General features: G+C 36.7%; 1 protein-coding gene across 6 annotated transcripts in view; it reads left to right on the top strand.

Annotated features, from left to right (window-relative positions):
- LOC117110013 (tropomyosin-like) overlaps positions 1–12,414 on the top strand; it is a 43,342-nt gene that overhangs the window by 12,958 nt on the left and 17,970 nt on the right. For 4 of the 6 annotated variants that reach the window (XM_033252587.1, XM_033252579.1, XM_033252571.1 and 1 more), the window contains exon 3: positions 9,798–9,931. In XM_033252587.1, coding sequence (XP_033108478.1) covers positions 9,798–9,931 — 134 coding nt within the window. Of the gene's footprint in view, positions 1–2,220; positions 2,675–9,797; positions 9,932–12,414 lie in introns of those variants that run through there. The other 2 variants (XM_033252598.1, XM_033252605.1) reach the window with 2 other exon arrangements.

Raw genomic sequence — 12,414 nt, 5'->3', positions numbered from 1 at the left:
GTATTCCACCTAACCACAAACCGAACACTACAAATACGCATTTTTGCTTGCATATTTTCGCACACGATCATCTTGAGAATAGACTCAACACGGGCGCTTAGAACAAAGTTGATCCTATGCGAGAGGGCCTGATTGACGTCACACCTCCAAATATGGAATAATACGATAGGAATGCAAGTGACTGTTATCTCAGCAATTCCATTGATCGTTTTCAGTCCCGCCTACCTGCACCAGTTGAACATTGACATTGACAGTTCAAAGGGCACTTTGAAAGCAGAATCAAATGAACTATTAATGATGAATTATATGAATAGGAAACTTCTCGTGGACTGAAGAAATTCCCAAAACTGATGAACAATGATTTGGTGGAGAGTATAAAAATACTATAAGAATAACTCTAAATAGCAACGCCGAGAAGGGGGTCCAGAGAAAGCTCACTTTGGACGATTACGATCGCTCTTTTAGTAAAATCCAAATAGGCCCTATTCCACATCGCATACCACCCGCGGTAGCCCACTCTATTAGACTGCGTGTGCTAAAGAGACTAGGTAGGCCCTCATCACTTCGCCAGTTCCCCCTCCCCCACCGGCAATTGCGCGTCCGGGGGTGGGCGAGGGGTACTTAGTCCGCTCTTGAGGCCCTGTGCGTGACTGGACTTCAACAACAGTCAATTACGGTACCGTACTGTATCTGAAGAAATGGACGGAACTCATCAGTTCATAAAGATGCTGTCGAAAACTTATAAATTCGAATGGTCATGGCATGGCATCGTGACTAAAAATGTAAGGCGTGTGTGATTTACAATTTTCGAATTTTAGGGGAAAGCCGGCCCGCCTTCCCCACTCCCTCTCCCCCTCTCCCCCCCCCATTAAATTTTTCAAAACTATTTTTTAAAATGGAGAGAATAAAGGAAATTTATATTAAAAGTTTATGAGTTCCATTTCCGGCCATGAAAGCTGCCCTAATCATAAATTTTCTTCTAGAACCTCCATCGGCGAAAGTCCGTCCCTGGGCCCGGCCCCGTCTATTTCGAATTCCTAGATCCGCCACTCCGAGTTAGTAGGCCTACATTGATTGCTCTGGATAGGCCTATTCACTCCTAAGACATGGAGAAATGGCAGGACTTTTTCGTTAGGCCCATATTGCATTTGATGTTGCACAGTTTTGCGGAATTTTTCGGGATTTTCTGAAAATGTAGACAATTTGTGCTGCGCAAGAGAATTCTTGCGCAGTTTCGAAGAAACAGCTAGCTCAAATGCGTCTTCCTTTCATCAATGCTTGTTTCATTCTATTTGAAGGATAAACACTAGGATATAGATAGGCCTATTTTCCGCTTGCACACCAGCTAATATACGATGCCTTTCCTCCTCCATCGGTTGCTGCTGCTCTTGCTTACTCTCTCATTCTTCCATTTACTTATAGTTAGACCATGAGAGGTAGACCTATCACGTCATTCCCACAGTCACGCCTGTAGCCATTCCGTGACTATGTTTGCCTTCCTCGCTTTTTCATGTCAAGTGCATGTTTGTGTCATGCTTACGTTATATTTTATGGTCGTCTTCAAAAATGATAATCCATTACATTTTGAATTATGATTTAATACCTTAATTATATCACTGATTCTTTGTTATTTGCCATTATCTGTTTATTTTCTACTCTACCATATCCTCTCATAATGTTTCCTTGTCATTCCGTTAAATGCGTCAATTTTGCTTCATCAGATTTTCAACAATTACATGCTTCATAACCATAGAAAAGTACTGACTTTGTCAGCGTTTTTATAAGCTTTATCATTTTTTTTTTTTAACATTAAAGGAATCCTGTATGAAATACAATTTAATGTGTTGCAATGTTCCTCCTGACTATCACTGCAAAGGTATGAGAATATTTCTACTTCTACAGGAGAAAGCAAAATAGGCCTAATTTTGAATTGATATGAAAGAAAGTAATAAGGACTATCTTCTCGTATTTCCCCTCCAAATATTAAAAATTCCTTTCTAAAAATATTGGATTGACGCGCGAGGAACATCGGGAAGTACTTTTTGAGGCCTACTTACTTTTTTTTAACCGCCAGTCTCGGAGTTGTGCCGAAATCATCTGTAACTGCCTTAGTGATTGGCTGTTTGGCGCTACTGCTCGAACAGGTAGCCTCTCATAAACAGAGCCTCACCTCGTCACGTGATCGTATACTTCCGCACATCAAACAGCTAGGCTGTACTCAGCAGCCCAACCCACTTTAAGTTGTGTGTGTATTGGGCCAGCCATAGTTACATTGTGAATTAATACGCAATACTTCTAACGGTGTCTAGTAAGCTATCTATTTTTCAAGCTGAAAATTTTGTAATTTTATCATTGCGTATACATTTGTTTACGTGTTGATTCGGGTGAAACCTGTTATAAATATTTCGTATACATTGAACTATTTACGACGCGTACTTGGCTAGCCTAGCGGAGTTGAGTAAATCAAATACTTTGGGTATTTCTCCAGCACACACACGGTCCACAGGCGGCGTAAAAGAATTATATTATTGACTAGATTGTAAAACAGTCGTGATCTATCATGGAAAATATCAAAAAGAAGATTGCCAGCCTAAGGTCAGAAAACGAAGGACTGCAAGAAAAAGCGGATGAATTATCACGACTGCTAACAGAGCAAACACAAAAAACAGAAGAGGTAAATATGTGATATGGTGGCCATGTATGTCTGATGTCGAGTGTATAGTTTCTGCTCAGTCAGTCAGGTCACTGAGACGGCCGGTAGCGTCGCCAGTCTGACCGGCGTTTAATCGTTTGTATTCTTCATTTTAAATTTTTCAATAATTTAGTGTCCGTTTGCTAGTGTAGTACAGTAATAGTATGGCCTAGCCTAGGCCTATTATGTGATGATGGCACAGAAACGAAAGGATGGCCACCTGTTTGCAGTTCGTGGTGGCTGTGACATCGCTTAGCCTATATGGCATTATTATGCTGCTGCTAGGCCTAGGCTAGGTCAAGGCCTTAGGGCTAGTGCTGGGGGGGGGGGGAAGTGGCCGGGGGGGGGGGGGGGGGGAAGTGGCCGCCTGGCTAGGTAAGGCTACAAACACTGAGTAGGCCATGCACAATACATTCATGCCTGTGCAAGGCTTTAATCTCCCTAGAATTTTTGTAATGTCCCTATTTCAATTTGAACATTCCAAATAAATCAGCATATAAATAAGCCTACTCTTTCTTTCTAGTATATGCCTAGGGAATAGGGAGCTCTCGATCGCACAACGACGGTAGAACGTAATGACGTCACTAAAAGTCATCTGCGCATGTGAGAACGTTAAGGTCACCTCGTCGAGTAGATTCTGGAATGCAATTTGGCCAAACCTACGTATGCAGAGAACGTAGGACGCCAGGTGGAACGGTCACGCATGAGTGATTCCGTTCTAACGTCGCATCGTCGCACAAATCAAAAGCTCCCTAATATTTGCTCTTGCCTGCATCATTCATATGTCATGGACTAGGCCCTAGTTCACGACCTGTAGTAGAAGAATACATGTTGACATTTATGCCAACAAACAGTTTTTTGTGTCTTGGCCCATTTTTCCCATCTAACACTCAGCATTTGCTTCAACTTGTTGGAATGTCAGTACTACAGTAAGGTAAACCTACTGATGTTGTCTGTCATTGACATTACGGTAAAATATAGATGTCTTATTGCCAATTTTCAGTTGATATTGTTTAGAATGTTGATGCTTTACTGATTTCACTGACTGTTTTATGCATTTTTCTTCTTTGCCAATGGCCTATGTTTTGATTCCCAACTGATTGTTGTCATTCACATTTTTAATTTGTTAATCGCGAGTACAATTTTAGATTCACATCTGAAGTATACACTCATGTTATTACTATTAAGCATAGTTCTCAGTGTTCTCCTTAGCATCATGGGCAAGTGTCTTGGTAAGTGTTGAAGTCCACCATAGTTGTTACTGACATAAGGGGTTTTTTTTAATAAATTAGGAGACATTGAAATGCATCATGGAATATGTTCCAAGCATCATGGCCAACTGTCAAGCATCATGGGGAAAGTCTTAAGCATCATGGTACCATGATGCTTCAAGGGCCTGTGGAGAACACTGGTTGTATTATAAAGTAGACCTACAACTGGACTAAACCAAGGCTAGACCTTAAGCCTATATATTTTTTGCAAAGACGAGCTAACCAATGTTTGAAACAGATAGACTATGATACCATGCAGTCTTTCATACTTGGGATAAGCTCCAGCCCTATGGGCCCTAGTGGCTCGACAAGGATTTACTTACCTTGCAGTCTAGACCTAGGCCTGATTTTAGTAAAATATTTAGTAGTAGGCCCTAGCCTAGGCCTGTTCTTTATCTTGATTCTAATACCGGTGGTTAAAATATTTGAATTAATATCATTATCAGTACAATACACCCTACTACTACTACTACTACTACTACTACTACTACTAGATTTTACAGAGTATGGCAAACTAAATTAATGAAGCAAATGCTGTACTTAATGATGAAAATGAGAGCACAGTTTAATATTTGCAACATTTTCAAGCATGGGTTAACTTGTCTTTGAAAATCATCGACAGATTTGGGAGGATTTACGTCTATATTCATATTACATGTAATAGTAACTCCTGAAATTCCAGAACTTAACTTGCAGCAACTTTGTGATGGAAGGTCAAACTACTCAACTGTAACTCAGATTACCTACAGTAGGCTATTTAATATTTTGTTCTAAATTCGGAGCACATTAAGGTCAGATCCACAGAGAAAGGAATTTGGGTGCTAAATCTTAGAGGGTATTATTATCCAACAAGGAAATATTGAAGTTAAGTTGAAGATATTTGTTTCTACTTGGCCGAATAATATAGGAACAGATTAAACTGATGAAACACAATTGACATCTCATTGGTTTTTTATTACTGGGTTGAACACATTAAAAATTGCCCTGTAATGAACGCTCTTTTGTTTTACAGAGTTTTGTATAAGTCACTCATTGGAGATGAGGTGTTGTTATGACAATGCATCCTCTGTCTTTTTTATTTGGGCATTTCCCTCTCCTAATACTGGTTTAAAATTGCTGATGAACTTTATCACAGAGTAGCCAGTATGAGTAGGCTACATAAGTATACAGTATTTACCACAATAGTGAGTGCAAGACATCTTGGACAACTTGTGGTATAGCATGTAGACAATAGAGGAAGAAGAAAGGATTTTAAATACCACATTGTATGAATTTAACACATTTTGGATTAACAACAATAATATAGTAGGAGGCTTATTTAAGATAAAATATATTAAAGCAAGTGACACACCTCTTTGACCAACATGCTTAGCTAGCTAGCTTGATATTATCAATAAAGCAAACTTATGTGATTTTGATTGTAAAATGTGGTGGCCTGACTTGTGGTATGGCCTCAGACACTTAATTAAGGAAGGGGGAAAGGATTATAGATAGTACATTGTCTGATAATTGGTTCCTTGTGGTGAATCTCCTAAGGGGCTGTCTGAAGTGTAGGATTTGTACCTTAAGCCAGTGGTCCCAGTGGCCTATGGTTTAAAGGTCATGAACTTGACGTGCTAACCATCTTGCACTATTTGGAAATGTTGGCAAATAATTTCTTTTCCCTTGGATCACTAAAATCTACTTTGCACTAAAATATATTTTGTTGCTTTATGTTTGCTTATATTACAAAGAATTGTGGATAAGATTCAATTATATTTGAGAACTTAAAGTTGCCAAATACTGTACCATCATGATGAATTTAGACATTTAAGGTTCTTTGTATTATAACTTTAATTAAAACTATCATCACCCCAACATTCATTCAAGGGAATTTTAGTTTATCTTCATAAAAACTTGTTTTTTGTGGAACAAATTAATATTGGTTTTTCCAGTAATGTGATTAACCTGTTATTGAAGTACGTTGGTATAGTACTATTAATTGTTAAATTGTATATAATTTTTTTTTACAGCTGAAAATACAAGCTAGTCACTACTAATCTAAGTCAATACAAATAATTTCTAAATTTTGATTTTGACAACATTCCACAAGGAAAAGTTGTGTCCCGTGGGTCTATGGCACTGTAGGATAGGAGATGACATTTTAAAATAGATGTTTATATAATTTGCTGATAATTCAACACTAATTGGAAGTACTGCACTTCCTGTATAGGCTGTTAATATGCACTGTAATGTCTGGCCTTGGAAAACAAGGGCTTGCCTTAAGATGAGGTCAAGTTAACACTGGTGCCATGTATAATATTAAATACTCATCTGCTCTGGTAATAAGAGGTCAATATGAAAAAGAAAAAAGAAAACTATAATATAGCTAATAACTTTATATGTAGGGCCCAAATAAGACCAGGCTTTCAATGGGATTGATAAGAACCACTTACAATAAGAAGCAAGGTGTGAAAGCAGGGTGTTTTGTCAAACAATAACAGTGAATGACCAGCTAACTCCTGTTGTACTGGAAGGAAGTGTGAAAAATGTAATTATTCCAGACTAAAGGTTATAGGTAGGCCTACCCTAATTTTCCAACTCCAATCTGAAAGGCAATCCATTAGCATTATACAGCAAATAAAAATACAACATTCAACAAAAATAGAAACAAATGAATGTGTAATCTGTATTATTAAGTACATTGTTGGTGAAATTAAGTTTTGTTTATTTGACCTATCACAACTTATCAATGTTGCTATAACAATGAAACTACTTGCGCTTTAAAGTAGACGCAGGGCTCCCGGAACGCCGCCCTCAGCGGCGAGTGCGAAGCACAAATCAGGGTCAAAAGTAGAACGTGAAATTTGGATATGGTTTTGTAGTCAGATTTGCGAGAAAAACTTCAGCTACCCGTATTTCTCGTCTGAGACGTCAGTGGGAGCTGTAATTTGTATGGCAAGGAGATTGAGCAACCCTTCATTCATATTAAGGGAATTTACGCCCAGAAACTTTGTAGTTATTAATATTTTGGTTATAATAGAAGATATTCATTTTTTGGTGACGTCACACTCACATTAGTTAGCATTCATACGTCATAAGCTAGATACGTCACCTTTTCCTGGTAAGGCAAACTTTCCCGGCGTGCTTTTATGGATAAACAAACACCACTGCTTTGCACATGGATGCCTTTGCCCAAGCCAGGGCTACTTAAGAGCCGCATTGTTAGCATTGTATAATACTAAAATAAGGTACCTCTGCAAATGAATTATTCTTAGTTATTTTTTTTTCTTATTTTAATTTATTTCTTCCGAAAATGTACTTTCTATCACATATAATTCCACTGTCTTAGTTAGGCCTAGGCCTAGTCTTATGCCTCATCGTCCCCCGCTACACAGTACATCAGCAGCCCATCCCCCATACAGTACAGACGTTTGCTAGGTAACAACGTGATTGCACCTTCCTTCCCAGGTGTTTATGTAACATTGACATAATTGTTAGCTAACCAGTTATGTGTATTTCTTTGTGAAAATGAGTACCACGGCGTACTCATTTTCACAAAGTATTTGCATCCCCTCTTGGAAAGAGGGATTCGAAATAATTGTCTCCATATCTTCACTAATTAAATTAATCACCGTAATTTAGCTTACACTTATGAATTTAGGGAGCACTTAAAATGTGAAATAATCATTTCACTACCCGACAAACTCCGAACTTTATTCATTCGTTAGGCCTACATAATAGTTTCATATTGCTGAACTATATACTCCAACATCACTGGCGCATGGTAACAACCAACTGACTGCAGACCATTTCCGGTCACACATTAAATTTCAATGTAATTATTAATCTGAATCCATACTGCTTAGTAATAGGTGTACTTTTCATTTGCCTTTGACCTGACTAAATTTCAAACAAGTCATGTTAAATTAATAATGAAATTTTATGAAAGAAAGGCAGAAGCATGGCAGGTGCAGTCAGGGTTTATTTACAGCAATGTAATTGTACTGTACTATAGCAATCATGTGCGAAATTTACAAAAGATTGATATGTTTGTACTGTATTTTGACAGTTTCCAAATTAATGTTGCAGAGAGGATGATATCAATTACTACTTGGAGGGTAATTAGTGGATGCTGTTCTGGGATTATCAGTATAACATGAAATGGTTTTTTGGCAATTGAAGATGAAGTTTTCAAGTATAGTTGTGGTTGAAAATATTTTAATAGTCTGAAATGTTTGTAAAATATAGGGCCTACAGTTAGTATAACAAGCAAAGAAAATTGAGTTACTGTATGAGAGCGGTTATCGGAGTACAGTACACAGAACTCGTTAATTTACTTTTTATTTTAAAATAATTTCTATAAAGTTGCCACAGAAACATTTCAAAGTCCAAACACTTAAATAATCTCCTGGTCAGATATTTAGATTATAAATAAAACAATAAAACACAACATTTCAGTATAAACTTGTGGATTTTGTGAACTAATCACAGTATTGAACAGGACCATGACATTTATATTGTAAGATATCTTATATACTTACCTGTAATATTGAGCAGTCAGTTGTAAGACTTATGTAATTAATATTTGTTTGATGGAGGACTGTTTTAATCATTAATAAACCAAGCACAAAGGATGTTAACTTACAGTGAGCTTATTAATTAAAACAGTCCTACAACAATAATAAGCAAACCACATGAAACTATTTGAATTTATGCTTATGATTTATGAATATAAATATGTTTATTCATGGTTTGGAGATCATAACTTTTCATTACATGAAATTTTAATGTTCAAACTGATAAACATACCATACATAACAAACAGCTTACAAAATAAGATGGTGGCCACCTCACACAAACCTTACAGGCTGAATTTTGACAGCACTTCCTGCACTGGCACATGTTGTTTGTATGCTTAAAAACCGATTGTTGTCAGCTTAATAGTATTTTAAAAAAGGATGGGTGTACAGCACCACATGGTTGCAGGAGTGTTTGTGCTTGGCACCAGAGGTCCTTGTATTTGTATTCGAGGGCTGTTCTCCTCTAAGAGATATTAATCAATCAGTTATCGAGCCAAGTAATGGTAATGGTTGGAGACTTACAGTACATGGATACAGTATGTCTTGGAATTTTTATTCAACATTGAGCTACAGAATTCTGAAATTGTAGCTACAGTAATAATTCTGAGTACAGAATTACTTAACCTGATTCTGCTTGAATTGCCATAAGTTCAGTCTGTACTTGTAAGAACAACACTGTACAATTCTCGCTTGTTATAATCCCTGTTGTATTTCAAGTATTCTTTGTGGAGTTTCTCTCATTCGGAAGTGGCCGCACTCTGGATGTTTTCATTTCATTATTATCTTCTCATCTGCATCATTTAATCAGTTTGGCTGGCTTTGGTGTATTTTCTTGGCATGAGTGCCCATGGTTTTGAAATTACTTGCAAGTTGTACTGTATATTCATTCCTCTTTAAATTGAACACTTTTCAGTCTCACTCTCAGTTCAAGGTTAAATGACATACTGTATCTTGTCATAATTCTTTATGGTGGTATTATTTACTTCCAATGCACTGAACTACTGTCTGCACAGGTTCCATCCTAATTGAGTTTATATTTTTTTATTTTTTAAATTGTATCTACCAGCATTTCTAAAACTAATGCTGGACATTTTGTTGTCCTCAAATAAAATAATTAAAAAAATAATGTTTTTTTTAGCAACATATAGTAGTGCTGCTTATTGCAAAGAACATCTACTATTTACTTTAGATCAGACACAACCAAGAAAAAGGTAACTAGTGATTATCTTTATTAGGTATTAATAATTATACTTTTCCTCTTTCATTCTCTAGGCTGAATTGGAGAGAGATAACCTTGCACGACGACTTCAGCTCCTAGACACAGAGTTTGAGAAGGCAAACGAAAGAGTAACTTCTCTAACTGGCAAATCGGAAGAACTTGAGCAGAGAGTAGAGGAGAGTGATAGGTAGGTAGTGACGATAGAAGGAAAGATTGGAATGTGGTAGCTAAAGAAATAAGATGGAAGGACTAAAGCAGTGAGGAAAGTCGGGACTAATAATAATAATACAGTAGTTGCAGATATATAGTGCGCATGTTGTTGTGACCTAAGTGCTTATTACATAATCATTACCCTGGTCAGTAGAACGCATACAGGTGGAACATACCGTAATAGCACAGTAGTAATCAGCGCAATGATACTTAAACCTACCAGATAGCCACTTATACTTCTCATGGAGAAAGACTTCATAGGTGAAGTACCGTGCCCAAGTACACACTGCAAAACTCATAGTAACCTCAAGGTTGAGTGCTAGAAAATCAACCACTGCTTTAAGCACTCCCTCAAAAAGTCTATGTGGTAACTAATGTAATGGCATGTTAGGGTAACTACTGTTACTTGTGGTAGAGGATGACGATGTGTATGAATCTACAGCAGGAGAAGAATATATGGCAGAGGGTGAAGACTCTGGTTCAAGACTATCGATATCTGTTGTTTGTTTGTTGTTGGCAGCAGATGGTATCTGCAGTTAAGTACTATATTAAACACTGTTGCTGAACATGATTGTTATTCATTCTTAAAAGAATTAGTCTGGTATTTGACCTTGGGTGCTCAAGTGTGTTAATAAATCACACTATAGACCTACTACACTGTTAGTGACTAATAGAAATATTATATTGTTTGAAGGTTTGCATGGCAAAGCATAATATATTAAATGCTGGCGGTACACCACGTAGATAATTCTGGAAAAATACTGTTCTTTGTTGAGAATGTCTCGACGTTTCGATTGAATTGCTTCCATCATCGTCTTGGGAATAATATATGCAGAGAATCAAACAGGGAAATACTTATATATTGGGATAGTGAGAAATATTAAATTTTATACTGTAGTTATTAAGTGATGAGTTTTTTTAAAGTTAAGATTAAACTTGTACCTCTTTGTTAATTTATGCATCCAATGACCAGATACAGTACAGTATAGTCTATTTCTTATGTGGATAATTAATATTACTGTACATAGCAAACTCCTTGTACAGAGAACCTGGCTAAATATATGTCATTTGGCAAATGGCGTTCACTTAAAACCAGAGACCTGGGCAGAGTTTTTCTTTTTTTTTTTTTTGTTATGGCTAGGCCTCTGTAGTTTTCTCAGTTGTAGAATCTGTTATCGAAAACACTGTACAGTCAGTAGGCTTCCTAACTTCACACTGTTTTGTCCCTGGGATCCATTGTTCACCTTGTTCATGGGATTCTACTGTATTATCCTTTAAAAAAATCAATGGTGCCAATACATTATATACTGCCCATTGATTATATTGGGATTTTAACAGAGGGAGAAGTGAGTATTTGTATATATGAACCACTGTACTATACACTGGTATAAACTTCAGTCCACCTTTGAGTATGACCTTCAACATTCTCATGCAAAATGTTCCTAACTTTAAATAGTTAACTGTACTAACAAGTATAATGTGAGCGGAAACGTTTGCTATTCCAAGTGTATTATATACTTGTATCTTTTTTCTCTTGGTGTACTGGATGTTTTCTCGATACTTCACCAAATTTTATCGAGTAAAATAATACAAAACATTATTACTAAATAATATTATTAAATAGTATATGGTCTTGATTGAGAACCCAGCAAAAAAATATGCTTTGTAACTTCTTAGTTCATAACACTATTACTTAATGGGGTGTTTTTTTTTCTCATTTTCAAGAAAATATACTTTCCTGTGACCATTTTTCCTGTCCCTAAAAAGTACATATTAAAATAGTTATTGTTGTCAATTTTAGAGGTCATCATTTTTTCTCAATTTCCATAAAAAGTACATACCTGTACAGTATACTGGCATATACCCATAGCATACAGTAAGGTAGTTTACAGCAATTTCAACTTACAGTTTCGCAAGTTTACTGTCTGTTGGATATAAATTAAGTATGAGATAACGATGATAATTATTTCTAATTGGTTGCTATACAAACAAGGATTATCTGCATTCGTTTGTCTAGTCATTGTATTATTATTAGGTGATACTTTTTTTGTCTATGGCCCCTCGGGGGCTTGACACTATGTTATCGTCTAGCAGTTAACCCAGTAAGATTTAGTAAATCCGGTATGCAGGAATGATGGAATGAGTCCAGAGTTAAAAGATAAAAATGAATATAAGACCTGTCCTAGAAAGTTCACTAAAAAGTCACTTCAGTAACACCACACATTTAACCGAATCCCCATGTGGATACCGTATTAGTAAACATAATACAATACAGTAAGGCAGTATAGGGCATAGACACATGCTCCTGCTGGGAGCCTATTTTTGAGTTACGCAGGGATTAACAGGGATGGGGTTAAGGCAAAAAAAGGGATTAAATAATGGTGATGAATGAGTATTTTACCACACTGTATTTGGAAGGAGAATCACTTTCACTACAGGAACTGTCTCTTATCCACATCT

Source organism: Anneissia japonica, unplaced genomic scaffold (assembly GCF_011630105.1).
Source record: "Anneissia japonica isolate Jap-2015-1 unplaced genomic scaffold, ASM1163010v1 scaffold1511_len2985839_cov193, whole genome shotgun sequence".
Taxonomy (NCBI): Eukaryota; Metazoa; Echinodermata; class Crinoidea; order Comatulida; family Comatulidae; genus Anneissia; species Anneissia japonica.
The sequence above is the reverse complement of the archived record's forward strand: the minus strand, read 5'-3'. Positions and strand labels throughout refer to the sequence as shown.